The sequence below is a fragment of the Genypterus blacodes genome, unplaced genomic scaffold (genome assembly GCF_046128005.1).
Source record: "Genypterus blacodes isolate CSIRO-AG114 ecotype Tasmania unplaced genomic scaffold, CSIRO-AGI_Gbla_v1 ptg000008l_1, whole genome shotgun sequence".
Classification (NCBI taxonomy): domain Eukaryota; kingdom Metazoa; phylum Chordata; class Actinopteri; order Ophidiiformes; family Ophidiidae; genus Genypterus; species Genypterus blacodes.
Window position 1 is genome coordinate 3,613,800 of NW_027466822.1, and position 23,039 is coordinate 3,636,838.

Genomic DNA, 23,039 nt, shown 5'->3' on the forward strand with positions numbered 1-23,039 from the left:
TTGACGATAGCAGGTCTGAGTTGAGGGAAGGGGAAGGGAAGTTTTGGAAATTGCTGCAGGCAAAGTGTCTGATTTGGAAGTACTATAATGGTGGTAAATTTGTGGTGCCATGCTGAGAAGGAAGAGTCCAAGAATGAGGGCGGGAACATGTGGTTGTTGCGGACTGGACCCAGGGGGGATGCGTTTATGTTAAGTGTTTCCTGAATTGGTACCAAACCATTCGAGTATTAAGAACAACAGTGTTCTTAGTGAACTGAGAGATCTTGGTTGGGAGAGAGGAGTAAATAAGGGCAGTGGCGGAGGAGGAGGAGGAGGAGCACGGTTTGGCTTCCAGCCTGCACAAGGGTAGCGTAATTTGTCGATATGGAATGCCCAGTAGTAGGACTGGAGGTTTGGTAGGGCGAGACCCCCACTGAACTGACATCATTATAATAGTGGTTTGCAGATCCTTGGGGGCTTCCCACCCCAAATGAAGGCACTGATCATTTTGTCTAAAGAGTCAAAGAAATGTTTTGGTAGGAATAGAGGGAGAGATTGAAACAGAAGAAATCTAGGCAGATGTTTATTTTCCCAATTAAGGAGAAATGTTCCATCTAAGGAAGTCCGTTTTCAGGGTTGTAGTGAGCGCGGTGTAGTTGGCGGGCAGGAGGTCTGAGAATGTACGAGTCACATTGATAAGATAAGATGAAATTTTATTATCCCGAGGGAAATTACTGGAAATTGGAAATTACTGATGCCGAGATAGTTATACCCCGAGCTACTGAGATTAGAGGGGAAGTCTGTTTGGCAGAGATGCAAACCTAAAGTTTGGGGTAACATTCGCTCTTTGAAATATTGATTTTGAAGCCAGAAAATCTGCTGAATGAATGAAGGATGGACAGTACAGCTGGAAGACTAGATATGGGGTCAGTGAAGCAGAGCAACAAGTCATCCGCATGTAGTCGGTAATGATAGTCGGTGTTCAACACCATTACGGATAAAGCCTTTAAAGAGAGTGGAAGACTGTAATGCAATGGCTAATGGTTCGATGGCCAGGGAAAAGAGGAGTGCCGATAGAGGGCAACCCTGGCGGGTCCCCCGTTGTAGTATGAAGTATTCTGAATGAATATTGTTTGTGTGGACACTGGCCTGTGGTGATGAGTATAATAATCTAATCCAGCTGCTGAATTTATTTCCGAAGCCAAATTGCTTCAGTGCTGCAAATAAGTATTCCCATTCTACCCTGTTGAAGGCTTTTTCAGCGTCCAGGGAGATTACAGTCTCTGGTGAAATTCATATATATTATTAAAAAATCGTTCTCGACCTTTAATGAAGCCATTTTGCTCATTCGTGGAGGTGGATTGTCTTTTTAACTGGTGTGCTAATAGACGACTGAGTTTATCGCCATGTTCGTAGTAAGTAGCACGGGTTTGTAGTAGTAGGCGCTCGGTATCTTGAAAAGTTCTGCAGAGGGATCCGACGCGCACTGTTGGTTGAGGGAGGCGATGACAGCAGAGAGTTTTCAACCTTGGTGTTGTGTTTTTTACTGGAGTGAGAAGAGTAGGAAATAATTTGACCTCTAAGGACTGCTTTCAGCGACTCACAGAGCAATGAGTGTGAAGTACAGTCGTATTTATTAAACGAAAGAGAGTCATCAATGGAATCGGGGATTGTGTCGCAGAATGTGTTATCTGCCAGCAGTAATGAGTTAAACCTCCATAGGGGAGGGGAGGATTTGTCTTTAGACAGATGAATATCTAATAATAGGGGTGCATGTTCAGAAATAAGGACGCCTAGGTAATCAGAGGAAGAGACACAGGATTTGAGAGAGTAATCTATAATATAATATTAGCCGATGGGTATTTAGGTGAGGAATAGTACTGAGTAATATGTTGGGGAACTCAACGCCATCAAAGTTGGGCGCGTAGATATTTACCAGTAACACCTTGGTTTGCATCAATGTGCCTGCAAATAGAATAAATCTGCCGTTTTTATCAGCGACAATATCTGTACATGAAAATGGAGTTCCTCTGGATTTTGAATTGAAGTTGGAGTGGTAAATTTGGCCAATGCAGGGGGGTTGCAGCCTATGATGGTCTTTGAGATTGAGGTGAGTTTCTTGAAGAAATATTACGTCTGAGTTGAGCTGCTTCAGGTGACAGAAGACCCTGGATCTTTTAACAAAATTGCCCATGCCGTGAATGTTCCAGGAGATTAAACGTACAGGCATGCCAGAACCAGAGCTGGCATTCAGGTAGGCAGAACCCATTTGTATGAGAGGGATGGATTAAAATACACCAAGCAAAGGCCAGGACAAATGGAATGAGATGAGACGACCTTGTTCATAGAAGGAGAATAACCTGTACAAGTATAGGTTTTAGTGAACAGAAAAACAGAATATGAGAACCTTGAAATGCAGTGTGTTATTTTGTAATAATATCACCCCTTGATCATGGTGTTGACATAGATTTGGGCTTCTTCAGTGGAAAGGAAATCCCTTTCAACACCCTTGTAGGTGATTCGAAGATGGACCGGGTAGAAAAGACCGTAACGGACTCCATCGCGTCCTTCCATGCTTTGTAGCTGGCTCCTGAAGGCGTTGAAAGCCACTCCGAGCCCGGGCCACTTTCGGCGTATGGTCGGGAAAGACTGAGATCTTCTAATGTTATCGCGGCACGTGTAGGTGGCCAATTCTTCGTATTTGTTCTCTAACTTGGTCAGCGCGCCTTGTGTAGCAGCTTCAGCGGTAGTCAGACGGGATTCGAAGGTAACCTGTTGTCCTTGGCCTTCGTTTGACTACCAATCCCTGGTTTCAGCCTGCAAGCTCGCTTCAGTGGCGCATATTCTATCCAAATGAAAGGTAACAACCGTGATTATCTCTACGCCAGTTCAGACTGAAAGCATAGGATTGGGCTGTGCCAGGTGAACATGTCAAAGCCGTATCATGCATGTGAGGCTGGGACAAGCCCGGCCTGTGTGACAGCTGGTGATGTAGCCGTCAAGCCTGCTTCTACCTGCATGACGGCGCTGGCCAGTGCTGATACTGTTAAGCCTGTCGCCACCTGTGCAGCGGCGCTGTACAGTGCGGATTGTGTTAGGCCTGGTGTGGCGAGGAGGATGTTGCGGTTCCCTCTTAGACAATGTGGTGGCAGATGCGTTATCGTGCTTCTTTATGGCTGCTGTTGATTGTTTTTTGCATTACAAAAAATCACTAACTTAGGGTTCCCTTTTCCCTTCTGTTTTCTCCTCTTGTATCTTCAGGTGACCTGAAGTAGGTCTAGTGGCGGACTATTTAATGGGGATTTAATGGGGACTGGAGGAGTCTGCCTCTCACTCACCTATCGGCTAAGCAGCTCTCCAGTTGTATCTTGAACTTGAACTCTGGGTCATACAGCCCATGGTTGGCCCAGATAACCTCAATTTTTTCTTCCTTTCAGGCCAGACCTCCGGACTCAGATAGTCCCTGCTACTTTGTTTGGTGTTGTTTGTAAATAAAAGATATCCTCATTACAGCTTTAAGACCTCCTTGCAGTGGTGGCACTAGGCGCCGTCCGTTGGCAGAGCAGAGTGAGCGTGAGGGACCATAAACCTGAATGAGGGAATTCAGGTAAGTGGCAGCCATATTGGACGCTGCTTTGTGAGCAAGCATCAAGGAGTGTTTACATGACATCATATGTCAATTTACTGCCTTAATCAGAGTACAATCAAAGATTTATTGAGTATGTAATCTATTGACTGATTGGATTTATTATTGGATACCTTGGGGTGCACTGAAACCATACAAAATTAACAGACAGGAGAACAGCACAAACTCAGGAATAACATTGTACCAACTTTCAAGATTTTATTTTGTTTTACTCAATGTCTGGAGAAATGACTGGAGGTGCTGCATGTATGTTTGAATGATAAAGGTACAATGAAACAATTTGTGCTATTCTGGTCTCAGCAACATGATTATACCATAGATACAATTATTGTTAATTGTCTAAGTATGTCATACTCTTTATGGTTTGACTGACCTGTTGACTGCACAGTCAATATTTATAGGAGTTTTAAATGTTATATTGTCATGGGAATCTATACATAAAACTCAACATTACAGACAGTTCAATGCACAGCTAATCCATCCGAAATAACAGCAGACAACAGCAGTCAAAATCTCTACCTTGATCGGTTGCCTCTTTTCTTCACAAGAGAGAGGGACTAATATATGAGCGATCATTAGAATTAGAGAATATGAACATAACCAAAGAAAAAGGACATTAACCAACTATATTAGGTAAAATTAAGGAATATCTTGTAAAATATTCAGATGGTTTAAAAGTTTAGCACTGACAATCTTACAATGTCTTCTTACGGAACTATTTGAAGTTATTCATCATTATTCATCTTAAAACAGTGATGAGAGATTGGTGGGATAAACATGTAATGAAGAGAAGTGTTTACTACAAAGGTCAGCTGTCCTTAGGCATTTCTATCATGCCACACATAGTGCGTGAGGATGTACAAATACTTATATCACCTGTAACATCCCTCCTCTACATTCCGTACTTGCATCTCTTAGCTCAGTCTTAGAAGAAGGAAGTGTCCGAGGAGAAAGCTCCAGCCAGCCTGAACTCATCCTTCATTAACACACAAAACAGCCTTTGTGGCAGGGCTTTGGAGTAAGGTGCAGGTCGAGGGACACATGTTCGTAAAATAATCTCTCGACCTGCTGGAGAAGGGAAGTCAGGAATGTTCAGGCCTCCCCTGTTAGGCTTTCTGTTTCCAGATGCAGATCCCGAATCCTCCTCCACTGGTGCCATGAGGGCTGTCTGGAGGGTAGAGACAATGACACACACAGATAAGTTACATATTAAAACATGTTTTAATGTACAACTTCTGTTCACAGGGACCATTTTCAAGTCTTTTTCTAAAACTTCACTGAACAGACTACACACTAAAATGGCCAAACAATTGCAAAATTGCTAGATAAAGTGTTACATTTCAGCAGTAATTTTGTTTCTCCTATCACATAACTGCACATGTACTGTTGTTGTAAAAATTACTTAATGCTGTATTGTGGTCAGATGAAATCAATGACATTAATGACAGGGATTCCTCTCCTTTTTGTTTCCCCCTGTGTCTTCCCCCTCTTTTTCTTTCACCCCAGGCCATGTGTCGGCAAAAAACGTATTCAGCAATATTTCATTATTTGGCAAACCTAGCAACACTCTTCAGACAGTGCTTGGTCGACCATAAAGATCCTACTTCTAAACATCAGCAGAGAATCCCAGTGCAGTGTGTGTACATTAGCAAGGCCAAGGCCCCCATCACAGATTTCATTGGTTTGATATTTTTATTGAAGAAAGCATCTGACATAACTTATAAAGAGAGAGGAAGAAAGAAAAGGAAAACAAAAACAACTGTTTACATTGAACTGTGTGTGTGTTTGTGTGTGTGTGTGTCATCTACTTTCAAATGAAAGTAGATGATGGCTTAAAAACGTAAAACCCCATAATGTTAATATGTAATTCAGCAAAACAGCTGGAAACAAAACAAAACATATGGAGCTAACTTTATCTGTACTCTTAAAGTGTCAATGTGTATGTGTGTTGGGGGAGTGACAGGTAAAGACTCCAGCCAGTGGTTACCTCATCATTGGTGAAGTCAGTCAGCTTGTAGTTGAATTGCAAGCAGCAAGGGGGGAAGAAAAAACACACAGTACAAAGTATAACAAAACCACATATCTGTGATCTGGAAAGGACAGACTTATGGATAGGTATTGTCAAGGCAGGTGGCCGCCCACCTAGAGCCCGTTTATGCCTGAGGTTTCTTCCCCTTTATTGGGGGAATGTTGGGTTTCTTGAAATGTTCTGGATTTAAAGTGCCTTGAGATAGCATTTGGTGTCATCTGGTGCTATATAAATAAAGTTGAATTGAATTGAATTAAATGGACAGGGGGTGGAACCTTCTGGAGTAGTGGCAGGCAGCTTATCATAACAAATTCATTCTCAATTTTGCCACCCTGACCTGCCCCAGATGATCTGACTTGTAAGGGTGCAAGAGATTCTGTACAATTGACAGAGCTGTGCCAGCAGGTGTTTGAGAGGGAGAATAAGCGTCCCACTGTGGTGAGCCACTGCTGTACATTCCTGGCTTCTCTCCTCCCGTTTTGAATGGGTAAAGGTTGTATTCCACAATGCCTCTCCATCCCACTGTGTTGGTTTGTGTGCGTGTGTGTGTCTGTATATATGTTGTCCTTGGGTACTGTGCTCGGAGGGTTTTGAAGAGGAGCAGAGTTCTGCAGAGCTGCTAACGGTCAGTAACACTATCAATACTCCACCGATGGAATAACAGTGCAAGGGGGAGCAGGAGTCAGGCTAGCTTACCCTTTGAGAACTGACAAAAAGCCTGTGGATGATGCTGCCAGCAGGCCCTTGTCCAGCTCCTATCACCACTACCTCCGGTTCATCCAGCAGGGAGATCACAAACCTGCAGAAAATTAGATAATGTCATTTTTTGAATTGAATATTCCACAACCAAAATCAACGTATTTCCTCCCATGTTACAGAAGATGCAGTGTCCGTAGCGCTGCACTATGTCCTGTCACATCTGGACAATAAGGACACATGCAAGAATGCTGTTCATAGACTTCAGTTCAGCATTTAACACTGTCATCCCCTCTTAGCTGACAAACAAACTCGCAGATCTGGGCATCACAGCTCCCACCTGCAACTGGACTTCCTGACCAACAGGCCCCAACATGTTCGGTCAGACCACCACTGCTCTTCCACCCTCACCCTAAACACCGGCGTCCCACAAGGTTGTGGGTTGAGCCCGTTCCTCTACTCCCTCTTCACCCACGACTGCCGACCTGGACATGGTTCCAACACCATCATCAAGTTTGCAGACGACACCACGGTGGTTGGCCTCATCACAAACAATGATGACGGCCTAGAGCAGGGGTGTCAAACTCAGGCCCGCAGGTCAAATCTGGCCCACAGTGCAATTATATTTGGCCCGTGAGATAATGTCAAATGTCTGCTAGATCCTTGCACTACTGTATATACTACTCTTACTGTAAATACCCCGATCTGTCAATTCATGCAATGACAATAAAGTTGAATCCAAATCTAAATCTAAATACACAATGTCAGTATTAACATTGCATTTTAAATGTGCAGTTTTCACAGTGCAAAGGTCCATGACAGTCGTCTCCCCTCTGTGTAATCCTAAAATAACACTCAGCACTAGAACCGTGATATGCATGTGCGCGCACAAGCACCCTCCCTCACATTATACCAATACTTTACTGAAATATTATCACCAAAACCCAGACCAAAGCTGGAGGACAGAGAGAAACGGGGGAAAAATACATACAGTATGTACAGTATATATTGTATATGTGTGTGTTTAAAATACATCAGGAGAGTCAACACATGTAGAAGGGAGGCAGCGTGGAGAGAACAATAATTTAACAGTTTAAATGTGAGGGTGGGTAAGGGTAAAAGCTTTGTAAAAGCAAATGAAAATGGCATGTTGGAGAGCTGCTCAAACCAAACTGAAAAGCACTTACTTCTCTAGCTCCTCTGTGTTCTCTCCCTTCTGGCTCTCGCCAATGCCAAACTTAGCCTTAAGAGAACGAGTGCGGGCAATTGCAGTCTCAATGGCCATCAGCTGGTTTATGAAATCCTAACAAGATGGACAGTCCAAAAACACATTTGACTTTAGAGCAGGAGATAATGAATATCACCACAAGGAAAGAACAGGCCCCCTACACAGAAGACATAAAACAGCCTAGATTACCACATGTAATGGTTTCTTGTGATCTTTCTTTTGTCTTTGACAATTCTGATACCGCTCCCTGCCTGTGATTGGCCCAAATATCACAGGGCTACCATGTGTGAGGGACCAGTGGGCTTCTACATAGAAATCACCAATCATATTGAACCTTGCAACCAATATGTTTGCCATGAAGGATCTAATTCCTGAAGTAGCAGATCCTTAAACTTAAATTAAGATAGCCTCCCAGCTACCAGCTAGCCAATAGACTGACCTGACTAGGGTGTCAGCCAACTGAAAAAAAACACCATTTCCAAGCCCATTAAATATTTGATCAGCTAACTTTGCCTGTCACCAACCTCCAATTTCTTGTAGTCTTGGTTGGGGTGGTGTAGCACCTTGCTTGTATGAGAGGTAGCTTGCAGGATAGCCTTTCGGACTGACGGGATGTCTTCCATTGACTCTGTAAAAGAGGGTACAGTATATAGTAGGTAAATATATTTTAAAGAGAGATTAAAAGCTGGTGAATGAAATAGAGAGTGATGGAAAGAAAATATAAAATGAGGAATATAAAAAGAATCTTAAGATCAATATTCAAAACACTTAACATAACATCATCTCAAATGTCTGGTCTAGTCTTACATTATATAGGACAGTAAACATTTGACAAGTTTGCAAATGTGTTCCATTTTTCTGTCTGTCTTTAAGCCGAATTTGTACATAAGTTGAAACAGTTCTGTATGGTTCACATCTAGTGTTAATGAGTGGAACACAATGCATACAACAGTGTTAACGTGTGTCAGGGTCCCCTCGATGAACCGCTGCAAATGAGCAGTTTTGGGCCTAATTCACACAAGTACTCGCCTGTTCTTTAGTACAAACCATTGTATCTAACTATTCTCATGTTGTGTTCGTAAGTTGGGCGTTGGTAAATTAGGGACTCCCTGTATGTCCTGTCACTGAGGTGATCACAGTCCACAATACTATAAGGAAGCATTTTTCAAAGTGGCAGGTAAAAATGGCCAAAATACTACTTTGCTGTGGTTCGGAAACCCACCCTCCTCCTTTAGCTTCAGAATAGCAGCATGAAGTATACAGGGTAGGAGATGACGAGTCAGGTCTGCTGGTTTCTGCACCGCTAAGTAGTGTAGAACCTGAAAGGTTAGAAAATAACATTGACATTTATGCATGTTTGGTCCCCTACTTTGTTTATTTCTTACTTACTTATTCTGACATTTGTTCTTATAATGTCACCAGTTACCTTGGCGGAGGAGTGCTGATTATCTTAGTTGGGAGAACCTGGGCTTGATGCTCTTACACCATAAAATCCATACCTTGCTAGCCATGAGCTCTCTTTTCTCACCTGCTATATTGCTGATTTGGTGTTTGCCATGAGGCTTTCAGTTAAATAAACATGTTCACTATTTGGTTTATGTCTGCGTTTCCCCTCTCATTTGCCACAATTTCAGAGCCTGGACAAATTGGAGGCTCTCCCGGGATCCGTGTATGAAAATTGGAAACCAATGAAGGTGTTGTGTGGATGATGTACAAACATTAAATTTGATGCAACCGGGTGTTTCCCTGTCAGGTCTTGTGGTGTTAAAACCTTTGGGTTTTGTTGGGTTTTGTCTTACAGGAATTGGCTCAGTGGGATATCCATGGTTCAGGCTGGCTCAGCAGTTTCTAGTTGCTTTCAACTAGAAACTTACTGTTGGGCTTCAGTGCGTAAATACGCAATCACTTATTTTACATTATAAATGTTTCAGTAACATCATCAATCATTACTTTGTAAAAATCTGTTTTCACTTTGACATTAAATGTAAATGTTTTTTGTAAATTGTTGTGAAAAAAAGCCAAATTATGTTGACCATGATTTCATTTATAAAAGCAATAAAAGGGGAAAACATCCAAGGGGGTGAATATATTTATAGGCAGAGTAAATACTTTTCATGTTCTATTGAAGTGTGAGCACCACTCTCAAAGATGAACGTATAAGCAAGTCTTTAGTAAGTTAGCTATTGTGGAGCTTTTAAGCTGTCATGAGAAGTAATAAATTGAAATGTTCAAACCTAGCGTATGACAAGCTCTACTCCAAAGCAACTGTACCTTTTCAGCCTCCTTGGTGTCATCAAAAAGCCTTCTCTGGCGGCGTGCAGGTGTGGACCTCGCTGTTTCCCAGGCCTCCACCCACATGTTGCCTGGGATTTTCATTCTAGCACTAAGATCACCACACTTTACCACAGTGTTTCCTTTCTCATCAACCCCCTCCTCCTCCTCTACATAGTCCCTCGGCGAGTACCAGCGCACAAAGTCCGCCAGACCACAACCTGGGTTGGCTGCCTAAAGATAAACCAGAGAAAATGTTTGTTGTGATTTATGCTGCTCAAAAATATATTGAAATTCAATACTAGTTCAGGTATGTTCAGTGTTGTTTCCATGCTGCTGTGGGAAATTTTGCATTATTGACCTGTTTGCCAAGATTAACACAATGATTTGGGACAGTACTGTCTCAAATGGGGTGATTATCAATATGCAACGATAAATAATTATATCATATAGGCATTAAATACATACATAATAATGTAAATCGAGTACCAGTTGTACAAGTAACATAACCAGCAGTATGCAGTTGTTATTTTGTGGATTTACATACCTGCTCCTAACCTGAATGTGTGTGTTGTTTCTAGGGGTGTGGTGACGCATAAGTGTGCACCGACGCGTCATAATGACGTAAGATGGCTGTGCCAGGTGGAAGCAGGCACGCGGAAGGGGAGGCAGTAGCTCAGTGGGTAGAGCTTCCGTAGAGCATCCGCTTGGGAATCGGAGGGTTGCCGGTTCGAGTCTCTGCCAAAGTGCCCCTGAGCAAGGCACCGAACCCTCAATTGCTCTCCCCTCTGCGAAGGGTGGTATGTAATGTAAGTCGCTTTGGATAAAAGCGTCTGCCAAATGATCGTAATGTAATGTAATGTAATGGAGAACAAGCTGCGGCAAAAAAAGCGTTGGAGCGCGTTGTGAAGGCGGCAGCACTTTGTGTCCCTTGAGCCGCATGCGGCTCTTCGCCGGCTGCCGTGTGGCACACTGAGTGCAGCGCAAATTGACCTGCGTCTCCCCCCCGTCAGACCGCCGGACGCAGCGCAAACTGACCTGCGTTTTGTTGTTGAATGCAGATGGCGCTCGATCACTGTTACTTGAATTGAACAAGCAATATGTTGGATTGTAAAACGGAGATTAACAGTCAAAAGGTGGCTATTCGTATATGAATAATAATAATGCATCACAAAATCTTTGTTACTTGTTATTTCTTTGTTTTCAAGAGTGGATTAATCGACTAATCGAAAAAATGATCTGTAGATTAATCATTTAAAAAATAATCGTTAGGTGCAGCCCTAGTTGTTTCTCACCTTGAAAGACTCCATGTCTGACAGGAGACAGGCGCTCTGCATGCGAGCACGGAGGTGCGCACCTTCAGCTGATGTGCCCAATTTGGCCAAAACTTCAGAGTGCTCTTCTAGAAGGTCCTCTGTCATGGGAGCAGGTTCCTGCAAAATGCACATACACACACCATTATGGGTATACAATGGAGCCAGTGGTGCCCCTAGCTGAGCAGAGTCCGCAGTTTACATACCATTGCAACCCAAGCTAAATTTGTCTTTTGGGTTTTTGTTGCCAATTTTTATTCAGCAGAATTTACATTAAAACTGTTACTGTATTTGCCAATTTCTTTCATTTTAGAAGACACTGTTGATCACTGGAGGATCACATTTCTGCCAGTGATTTTCCTTAGACCAGAAATGTCAGTCAAGATAACCAGCTTAAATTGGAATACTAAAGTCTACACAGTAATTACCATTAGCCAACTAACAAGATATGTCAAAGAAAAGAATTCATGTTAGAATTGTGGAACTGTTGAATTTGGAAAAGAAAAGGATGAAGATAATAATTCAGTGAACTGTTTGGAGAACCATAGACACAATAAGTTATAAGGAAAATAGAATGACCTGTGTGACAGGAACATAGAGAGGCACTGTTGAGTTGAGCAGGTTCATGTTGCCATGGGGGTGCAGCCTGCCCTCTGGTTTAATTTTAATGGCCCCATCCTTTTCTTCTTCTGCAGTTGGGGTCTTTGTTTCCTCCTGGTCACTCAGGCACTCAAAGAACTCATCCTCACTGTCACTCCATGAATCCCATGATTTTCCAGGAGACGTCTCCTTTTTTGAGTCAGATGCAGTCATTGTGCTCCTTGGTCCAATGTGGCTACGCTGGCAGCCACTAGAGACCTTATGCTCTCTCTCTTTGCCTCCCTCCAGCACTTTGCGAGCCTCATCCCTTGACCTCTTTCTCTCAATGCAATAGTTCAGCATCTGGGGATCAACAGAGAGTGTGTGAGTATCAAAAAGATCGTCATGTTTGCCTAGTGATGTCTTTGTAGGGTGTAGGCTCAAGTCCTCAGGTAAATCTGAACTCCTTGAGCACATCTACGGTGATTTACACATGTGGGGGGGCGAGTTTCCCAGAAACAAAAGGAGTGTCTGCAGTTGTCCATGACCGTTTCATTATGTTGTGCGGTGGTCCTCTCCAGTGAAAAGGAGAGAAACTCCTGCGTAACTATCTGATATGTGCTGGAAAATATTTGGTATTGTCTGAATGTCATGTGTGATCTTGCACACACATACATTACATTACATTACGGTAATTTAGCAGACGCTTTTATCCAAAGCAACTTCCAATAAGTGCGTTCAACATAGGTAGATAAAAGAACTTCAGGCACTTCACATACACACAGGCACGTACGTTCCCTTTAAGACCTGAAGTATAAAGATAGCAACTGTTTGGATTTGGTTAGTCTTTCATATGTATAAAACACGTTGGGTATAAGGATCTGTTTGTTTACCCTCATCAATGCTGACACGCACTTTAAAACACTTTCTCTGGTGGGAACATGAAATGATCCATAACTACAGAACATTTACATGTTTGGGTCTGTTCGCCATTTTGATTTTAAACACATTTCCGATAAAATTATGTTTTATTGCACGTCATTATGTTCTTATTTTGATGTGATCAACATAATGTTCAATACATATTAATGACAGCACACATCAGTCTTTTTATCAGCCAGGGTTGGGAAGAATAAAAGCTTGTTTTTAAGTGTACACACTGAAAAACCTCGTTGCCAGTAAACTGGCAACCTTGAGAGATCTTTAATGTGAGCTCACAAACAATAAGTAAAACCAATAGACATCTTTAGGTAAATAGCTATGGTATCCTGGCTGTAGGGTTCTTGTTAATCCTTACTTTAAACAATTTGTCAGAGCAGACAAATTATATTATAATATATTATTATAATAATAATACTACAACCTTCTCCCTTTACCCCTCTTATGTATAGAAACAAGGATCTCCAAAATGTCCAATAACTGTCATGTAAAATGTTTGCGTCAATAAAAACTAATAGGGAAAGAGCAGACAAATTGACTTAATGTGCATTAGTGTGAACTTATGATCACCTGGAACTTCTGATGAAGAAGACAGCAGCGAAGATCAGGAGGCCCACCTGCAAGTCTGCAGATTTGAAGGGAGGAGAATGCTGTTAATGCCTGAATTTACTCATTCAAATTCAAGGTTAATATTCCTTCATATTGAAACATGCTAGCATATTACATACAGTACACACTACAGTAGTAACTACTTCAAAAACTGCTATGGCTACCATTTCATTCAATTGCATCGTACAAATACCAACACCGCTATTATTCTTCTGCAATAATGCAGCTAAATCCAAAGTGGATGCACAATGAATGGTGTTGTTCCTTTTTGGCCTTTTCCAAACAGTTGCATCAGATATTACACACCCGTAAATAAGGTAGTCGTTTTCCCAGCGGTAGCGCAACTCTAGAACAAACTCCTGCCACAGGTGGGCAACCGCCCGGACCCCACCATGGTAGAAGTTTACCAGGCAAACACACAGTGCCAGTCGGTATGTAAGACTGCCACAGGGTGCTGACTTCAGTTGAATGAAGAGGTTCTGGTGACAGGGGTAAAGAAAGCATTAAAGAGAAATTATCCATATGAATCTATGTAAACCACTCAAAAAGCTGTGGAAGAACTAAATGGCAGAATATATATATGTATGTGTACATTCGTACATATGTATATATACAGTATGTGTGATTGAACAGGACTGCTGAAATTGAGAGTTACGTGTGTTTTATAGGTAGACCTACAATATGACAATATGACCTCCATGTCATAGCCAACAATACCCTGAGTGCTGTGAGCACTGGGATGATGAGGATTAATCATCATGCTTGTTCAAAAATGTTCACACCAGTATCTTGCAGGAGATCATTTTGTAGGGCTCTGGCAGTGCTTCCAAAATGGACAGATTGAAGTTTAACTGACTTGGTGTTATACTGTGATAATTAACTGTTCCCTTAATTTTTTTCAGCAGTGTATTTTGATTTCAATATCACTGAATTTAGATTGTGTATATTTTCCAAGCTTGTTGAGGGCTCCATGATGGCCAGATTGTTTGCTTCAACTACACATTTTAAAATCACTCACACACTAAATCCACTTGGTAGGCTGGCACATTTGCTGATTGAGTAATTAGCTGTAAACTTAGATGTTCTTTTCGCTCTAATTTGCGCTCGATTAATATATACGTACATCTGGCCCTGAGTCTTTATCCTGTTCAGTTTTTCCACTGATATGTGCTGGTGAAGTGTTGCTCTTGCTTTTATCTGTTGTCTTCTCCACAGCAGCATCTGGGAACAGATACTAACAAGAGAAACAAAACACATTTATTAACACGTTACCACATTCATCCCTACATTATTTATCAATACACGTGGTGGTATGCCAGCAAGTCATGACACAACCATCACCAGGCTCAGGAGTACAGATCATGACACTGCAACACCTGAGTAATAGTAACCTGAGTACATGCAGCATTTGCTATTTTGTACCTCTATTCTGCCTGTGAATATTTCTCTGCAAGTAAAGCGCAGATGTAGGCCTAATTGTCACATGTCCAAATTGCATCTATTTAGTTAAGCCAAATGTGAATGCCAATTTAACTGAATGCCATATAGCTCAGTTTGTTGTATGCCATCTATGACTGGGTTATTTAAAACCTTGGCGCCTAAGGTAAATGAATGAGGCGACACTTCTTCGTCTTGCTGCAGGAGAATGAGCGTCCAGAGTGAATAGGTTTTCCTCTGGTCTGGATGCAAATGAATAATTCCTTAAGAGAATTTTACCAATTAAATGATTTGTATTATTATAGTCATTTCTTCTGTTCAGAGCAGCTCAGAGGCTCACTGGTTAGATCTGTTGCCACTGACCCATGAATAATTAAAAAAATGTATTTTATCAAAATGAAAACAAAGACAACTTTGCTTTGATGATGGAATGCGCTCCGATAAAAGCCCTTCTTGTCCCGTTATTTTTGGTTTTTCGAAAGTAATGATGTCGGGCACAAAACATGAATACGCCTCACCAGAAGAATGCAGTTGAGCATATCAGCACTTAGTGGTGACTCGTCACTGCGTCTGTGGCGTCTGATGTGCTTGCGGGCACTATGCACCATGTTGGAGACAGACAGCTTGGATATTGGCACTGGTGCTGCTGGCTCTGTCAGCTTGGATAAAGCAGAGCTGATGTCACTATTGTCTGTAGGGGAGGAAAAAAGGCATGTACTGTTACTATTTTTTTTCTTCTGATGACATTTTTCATATACATTGCGACAAAAGTTTGCAGCCATTGCTGTGATACACAGAAAAGCCCCTTCGCTTACCTTTGCCTTCCTCGTCAGACAGTCCTCTGCCCAGAATCTCTTCAGTTGTCTCTTTCCTACAACAAAGCTTAAAGAACTCTGTCAGAAAGTCACCTACATTAGAAGAGAGGAAAGGTTTAAATTTACTCCTTCACACTGAAAGTAAGTATGACAAAAAAATGTAATTACAGGGTCAACCTTTTTTTCCTTCAAACTCACTCTTGGAATATAAGCAATACTAAATCATTGAACACAAAATCAATTACAGCTGTTTGCCATTGAAAGGCAGCATGCATTACATAAATACAAACAAGGGAACAAAACAAAAACACACATTAACACTTTTCAAAAGTTATCAACACATTTATGAAATAAACGGCAGTTACAATACAAATTTCTTGTAATATGCTGCCTACGAAATTGGCAGGTGACTAGGCAGGCGTCATAATCAGAAGCGTTTAAAATAAAGCAGAAATATTTTATAATTGCCTTTCTAAAGAGCATGTAGAAACTGTTGTATGGTTTTCAAATACATAACAATATTTTGGGGTTTTAATAAAAAAAACAGGTTCATTGAGCAATGTGCAAGGAAACAAGTCTTTCAGATGACTGGACATCCATTTCGGATTGGACAGATTTAGTAATTAGTCTAGAAAATATAGTAAACTCCTTATATTGCCGCAGCTCACAATGTTGATCTGTTTAAGTGTTTAATAAGTGGAAAAGGCAGTTGACTGTCATGTAAGTACAGGACAATTATCTGTAATATATATATAAGATATTTGTACAACAAAAACTAATCTCTGAAAAAGTGGGATTCAGAAGAGTTAAAAATAATATGGTAGTATTTCTGCAATTTTCCTTTGAGAAGACAAAAATCTTAAAAACTTGATCTTTCTCCTTTCTGAAAGACACTAAACTACACAGACGGGCTTGTCTTACCCAATAAGCACTGAGGATTTTCGACTGCCCTTACTCGGACTGACCAGTGAGGAGCTTGGAGAGGGTCAAGGTCACTGCCGGGTCACACAAAGAGAGCACATTGGTGAAATCACACATCCAAATTACTGCCAAGGAAATCTACGACATGTTTGGCAAACTACTTCTCATTTAACCTGTGATTACTTTAAGTCTTGCAAAATAGATAAACACATAGGGTGACACCTGTCTAATTTAGATATTTAGTTAAGATATATTCTAATTATTATTAGAATGTCCCACTTGTGTAAACTACCACTATATTGTTGAAAAAATGACACTCAAATTATTCACAGAGTTTGTCTTTACTTCAGCCCTTTAATTACTGCCCTTGTAGTTTAACATCCCACACCTCATTGGGGAAATTTTCCCTAATACCAGCGACGGCTTTAAACCAATGACCTTGCTGACAATTGTAACACTGCACTCTAAATAGACTAAATGTGTATAACTATAAAAGTAATGGGTTTAATTGTTAAATTGTCATTTTGATTTGTACGTATGCATCTGTCAATCATGCCTGCTTTTTTTCCATTTTACGTTTGGCACCAAATTCAATAGATTCTACCTTGGACTATACCCCACCCTTCCACCAAAAGACTCTCTGAACGCACAACATGCCGAACCTTGAAGCAGAAGACCACACCGGGTGCCACTTCTGTCAGCTAAGGACAGGAAACTGAGGCTCCAATTTGCACAGGCTCACCAAAATTGGACAATAGAAGATTGGAAAAACTGTCTCGATTTCTGAATGTGGCATAAAAAATATGAAAGCATGGATCTATCCTGCCTGGTATCAACGGTTCAGGCTGGTGTGGGTGGTGAAATGGTGTGGGAGATCTTTTCTTGGCACACCTTGGGACCCTTAGTACAAGGATAGTTCTGAAGGCAAAAGGTCCAACACGTCCAGATTCTAGGCTGACCAAACAGGTCTCTAAAGACTCTCCAACTGGTCCAGAATGCAGCTGCTCGTGTATTGACAAAAACTAGGAAAAGAGATCATACAACTCCCATTTTAGCTTCGCAGCACTGATTTCCTGTAAAATTCGGAATAGAATTTCAAATCCTTCTCCTCACCTTGGTCATGCTCCATCATACCTTATGGTATGCAAGTTAAATTTCAATTGCATGGGATTTGCTGTGGATTGCATACAACATGATAATCAATAAAATGTGTCTTCTTCTTCTTCTTGAAGAGCTCATAGATAGATAAGACAAGATACTTAATTGGTCATATTTAATAGTACCCTACTACCCCACTAAAAACCAGGGTATGAATTCATGGTAGTGTATAATGGTAAATAAGAAAAAGAAAAGATTAAAATCCTGTACCATGTCCACTCTGGCTTAACTGGTTAATGCAGGAATCAGGTTGCTTCGAAAAAGTTCCCTTTACCTGCAATTGTTCGTCAAGAGAGACACACCAAATATACTTTAGATCACACTCACCTGTAAACATCATTATCCACAACAATGCCTTCTGTCAAGTGAGGCCAAGTGGTGGCCAGGTGAAGCTCACTACAACAGCAAAAAAGCAAAATGTTCTGTTTTACATAGAGATTGACTAAAAATGTTTAGCTGTAATTTGTAAAAAAAAAAAAAAAGTGTTAAAAATAATAAATGCAAAACTTGTAAGTATGCTGAAACTATAGAACGGCGCTTTGATAAGATAAAATAGGAATGCACACATCAATGTAGCTACAATGCATTTACCTGATTGGTTCCTCACAGGCACCAAATGGAAGCTTCCCAAACTCCACCCCTCCCACCTCACCTCCAAGGAGTGCGTCAAAGTCTGCCAGAAAAAGGAAAAACAACATGCACGCGCGCACACACACACACACACGCTAAAGCTTAAGGACTATGACAGGACATTGTGTGATCACATGAGTAAAGGTGTTCATTCAGGGCTCAATTCAGAGTTTCTGATGTCAGAGAAGCACGTGAGTGGGACTGCTTTAACAAAACCTTTAAAGCAAAGACCTATCTGTATCCTTGTCTAAATCATACAATAGTAAAAGCACACCAATTAAACAGTAGGTAATTTTAAATGTTCAATATGTTGTTGGTGTGATTTATAAGAAAGGCACGATAATGATCAAAATCATGGCACATACCACAGTGTGATGTATATGCATTTACTGAATGTGGAAAAATACACTCTGTGCACATGGAAGCAACAGGATGTACACAGGGTTCATGCTGAATATGGCCCTGTATGGTTTTATTTCAACAGAACCAGAAAGACTAGAAAGGTCTTAGCCAAATGTGATCAAATCTGTCATGAAGTGAATGAAATCATTTTGTGTTCTCCCATTAGGAGATGGCATGTAATCTTATATTGTATCTGTGTCTACCTGGAGGCTGCTGCGGCCAAGAATACTGCTGCCAGTCCTGAAGAATGTAAGTGAAACGGATGGCAATGTTTATGGGCGGGAGTATTGTCAGGCTACAACCCTGAAGAAGGAAAGTATGAAATATAAAGGGAAGAAGAAAAAGGAAAAACAAGATCAATAACTGTGTAACAAAAATGGTTCATTATAATTATGAGAAAACACCAGAGAACACATTTACCAAGTTAGTCAGAACTATGTGAAGATATAAATACTGTACATTATAACACATTTTCAATCAGAGTTGGGAAAGAGTCTGTACAAGAATGTGCACAATGGATCAAGCAAAGATCATTGCTCTTATAGCATTTACCATCTTTGACTTGAAGATGTCTATCAAGCCGGAAAGGTGGTTGTACTGGCTGGGCACCTTGCGGATATGGACCATCTCAAAGTCGGTGCGGACTCCTGGTCCCTGGCACTCTCCGGTGTACATCCGCCTCCACTTCTGCTGGATCTGCACAAATACTGGCATCTGACTGAGTGCAAAGGAAACAAAAGAGGAGGATGTACTGATAGGAAGTCATGTGTCACTTTGTTTTTTGGACCACCAAACCAATAGTGTTGTCATTGGCTCTCATAGTAATGACAGGTGTATAACTAAACTAAACAATCAAACACATGGAAGCCAAATCAATATTGCGGTTCTTCTTCATGTACAAACATGAAACACGGTTTATGAGATTGAATTGTGACGTTTACTTGCATGTCAATTATTTGGACCTGGACTTACCAGCCACTGTTTGCCAGTGAAATGGAGATGGAGCTGAGGAGAAGATTACATTTGGATTCACTGATGATGGCCTCACAGTTTGTCCCGGGAGAGATGACCAGAAACTCCCGCATGCCATACCTGTCAGCACAGACATAAGAATGATTGCTTCTCTTATGAGCATGACTTTATAAAGTTCAGATGAACAATCCACGGCAAGTCAAAACAATCCAAACTATACCGACCAATAATAATTAATATCTTAATATCGATGTCGTCACCAGACATTTTTAGAACAAGTAGAAACCTGCAGTACCACATCTAGTGTGCCTTCATATATAAAATTCCCAAGTATTGGTGAGATAGTTGGATTTCCTGAAACCACAGCATTCAATTCAAATTCTGTTTGATTGTCTGCACTCACCATCTGACTAGGCAGTGCGCTCGGGGAGGGAAGTCATTGTTCATACACAGAAGGTCCTGCATTGCAAAAGGGAAGGCATCTGGATACAAGAACAAGCATTGGTCAGACATATAAAGGAACAGACTTCTGGACAAAGAACAAACCATAAATAAATAATAACCTAGCCCCCCCCCCCCCCCCCCCCCCACCATCACACATACTGTAAATGTGGAACGTAACGGTCCAGTTTATGCTCATAATCAAACGAGCATTAATATCTAACACACTTACACATAAAGTGTGTTGTAAATTATCAGTGACATTGCATAAAAAAACTTAAATGAAACTACACCATATTGAATGTCATAGCTCAAAATCAATGATAGCAAACGCAAACAAAACAACAAACAAACAGATAGTACCTTCCTCAGTCTGGTCCTTGCTGTCATCCAGATCAGATTCTTGCTTCAGGAAGTGGTGAGTAATGGAGAACTTAAAGTCAGCAAAGTTAATTTCTTGAGACTTCTCCCCCCAGGTGCCACTTGTGTATTCACCCTGTGTTGTTGTAATGGAGAAACCATGAAACCATGAGGCAGACTTATTAGAGAAAAAAATGACATAATTACCTTGATTATACAAGGTTAAATGGAAGCAAAATACCTTCTTTGGAGACAACTTTCCTGCAGAGCTACCAATCAGCTTCCAGTCATTCAGGACTTCCTCAACTCTAGAGACAAAGCTTTAAAAATATGTCATTAGTTTTAGTGTCAGCAACAGATCATAGTTTGACAGCTTTGTTCCATGCACACTAGTTTATTGCTGCTATTTTTAAACTAAACGTTGCTCTACATTCAAGCAGCCACAGAATACAGAACAAACGTCTGTTCATAAAACTGAAACAGTAGCTAAATTGTACACTTGAACTATTTTCCCCACGTCCATAGATAGACTAAGAAAACATCATGTCTTTGAAGCTTCATTTGACCAGGTGCTACACTTTGAACTGCCCGTTACCTGATATGACATTTTGGTGGTTGAAAATAATAACGTACACAATAATGTAGATTTTACGTGATGTGTTTGTATTTGGCTTTAAAAAATGAATGTTACGTTCAGGGGAAACTAAATGCAAAGGTTGTCAAAGTGTTAAGCTCGAAGAAAGACTACGGCTACAATACTCGGTATCACAGGACCAAAGTCATCCCTGTATCCGTCACAGTGACATATCTATCATTATTATGGTTGTTATAGTTCCGTATCATCAGGCTAAAGTTTCCATGTATCGGTCTGGCCAGCTGATATTCAAAGATGGTCTAAGTTACGGTATGAACATGAATGCATCACTCGGGCTGACGTTGACTACAAGTGAGGCGAAGCTCCGTTTATTTAGCTACTCACGCCCATTTGCATATCGCTACCTTTGTGACAATTCTAAATGTATATGACTTAAACACTTCTGTAATTCTGTGTGTGTGATAATCGGCCGACATATTCTCGTACCGTTCCCACTCTGACGCGGTGGTGAAATCGGTTATCTCGAACACTTCTGATTCGGGCTGAAACATAAATATATTCAGAGGATTAAACAAGAGTGTAATGATGATTTGCTATTGATATCACATTTCACGCAGCTATGTCGACGTCTACCTCAACAAGGAAATTAAGGGCACTCACGTCACTGTCGGCAGCCATGATAAACTTCTGCTGCTGCTGTTGTTGCTGTTTTCTTTCCTTCTTCGTCTTTGAGATTACTGGCGGTTTACAAACGTGCAGAAGAGTCGCATACCGCCACCTACCGGCTTGGAGTATACAGAATTTCATGACATCATCTGTATCCCAATATGCTTGTAGAAGGTCTTTGTGAGCATGTGGCGAGTCTCAATTGTCACATGCAAATCATCAAAAATTACGTGTTTGTTTGAGAATATGTTAAAAAGGAATACAGAATTATTACCAATTATAACACTTTTCACAATCCCTTACAATGATAATACATTTCATTTGTTTGCCCCTTTCACAAAACTCAAAGCTACAGTACAATTTAACGGAGTCTGCTGCTCGGAGGGCCATACTGAGGTCATTCATTGCTGACCCCACATCGAAACACTGAACACCGTCTGAAACAGTCTCTGTCATCAGTATCAAAGGTTTCCTGTTGTTGAGGAAGTGAATTGAACTGAAAATGTCAGTGTCGTCAATGCTTGAAGATGAGTGTTAAATTTAGACTTTAAGAGTCACTAAACAATAGCAGATTTTTTATTTTGCTTTACTATGTATTTATTCTATTAAGAGGTCACTTCAAATAGTGAAGTTACATAATTAATGTAGATGTGGGGAATTAAGCAATTTCAGTAAGCACTAACCACTTTTGGGAGGCCAATGCTTTTAGAATAAAACGTTTACAGAGGAAATGACACTGAAGTGCAATGAAGACGAACAAAGAATTGAGAAACATCTGCTGAGACAGAGATAGAGGCAGAAAATGAAAGGGCAGTTAGTGCTCATTAATTCAGATAGGATGTCACATTATTTTGAATGTCAAATTATTAATTAATCATAATCAAATCTGCTGTTGTCAGCTGTGAAAACTTTTGAAACTCAGTAACAACCAACCAACTAACCAACTAACCAACTAACCAACTAACAAACCAACTAACTAACTAACTAACCAGCTCAGAACAGATTTTACTGAAATGTCTCTTAAGTTTGTTAAACAAAACCCTTAAAGTGTACATTAACTTATCATGATCTCAGTATTCTAGTGGGAAATGAGTCAAATATGTGACCTTGATCAGTGAAGGACTTTTTTATGTTCTTTATGGAATATCCTTGTATTGCTCTGATTCAGGTTTAGTAATACTACTTAAGAGGTCAGACTGCTAGAGTATCAAAACTTTAATGCCCTGTTGCTGTAAATGGGTCTGGATGAGATAAAAACTTGTAAAGGCCTACCATTCTTATTTTGTGCACAAAGTCTTAGATTTTACTGAAGGTCTGAAGTTTGTTACAAAAAAAGTTCAACCCTTTTAAATA

The 23,039-nt window shown here is 40.8% G+C and overlaps 1 protein-coding gene across 2 annotated transcripts; it reads right to left on the reverse strand.

Moving 5' to 3' along the window:
- Positions 1 to 3,771: 3,771 nt before the first annotated feature.
- Positions 3,772 to 21,746, reverse strand: rab3gap1 (RAB3 GTPase activating protein subunit 1). 2 transcript variants are annotated; one of them, XM_076156546.1, is made up of 25 exons: positions 21,681 to 21,746; positions 21,507 to 21,562; positions 20,667 to 20,745; positions 20,429 to 20,561; positions 20,028 to 20,106; positions 19,625 to 19,744; positions 19,205 to 19,370; positions 18,856 to 18,955; positions 18,212 to 18,293; positions 17,948 to 18,016; positions 16,463 to 16,536; positions 15,542 to 15,634; positions 15,245 to 15,417; positions 14,413 to 14,523; positions 13,596 to 13,768; positions 13,251 to 13,305; positions 11,742 to 12,104; positions 11,145 to 11,282; positions 9,850 to 10,083; positions 8,801 to 8,897; positions 8,103 to 8,206; positions 7,538 to 7,653; positions 6,351 to 6,453; positions 5,613 to 5,636; positions 3,772 to 4,793 (listed from the first exon to the last, which is right to left on the reverse strand). In XM_076156546.1, exons 1-25 carry the CDS (start codon positions 21,696 to 21,698, stop codon positions 4,551 to 4,553), a joined length of 3,003 nt encoding a protein of 1,000 aa, XP_076012661.1. In that variant the 5' UTR covers positions 21,699 to 21,746; the 3' UTR covers positions 3,772 to 4,550. The 2 variants fall into 2 exon arrangements, with proteins under 2 accessions (XP_076012661.1, XP_076012670.1); XM_076156555.1 differs by lacking the exon at positions 5,613 to 5,636 and having other exon boundaries at positions 3,776 to 4,793.
- Between the last annotated feature and the right edge of the window lie 1,293 nt (positions 21,747 to 23,039).

What these genes read in the sequence shown, in the direction of transcription:
- rab3gap1 (XM_076156546.1), bottom strand. An exon ending in ACCGCGTCAGAGTGGGAACG is followed by an intron (nt 20,746 to 21,506) that starts GTACGAGAATAT and finishes ATATTTTTAAAG; the next exon opens with CTTTGTCTCTAGAGTTGAGG. An exon ending in ACACCAAGGAGGCTGAAAAG is followed by an intron (nt 8,898 to 9,849) that starts GTACAGTTGCTT and finishes CTAACCTTTCAG; the next exon opens with GTTCTACACTACTTAGCGGT.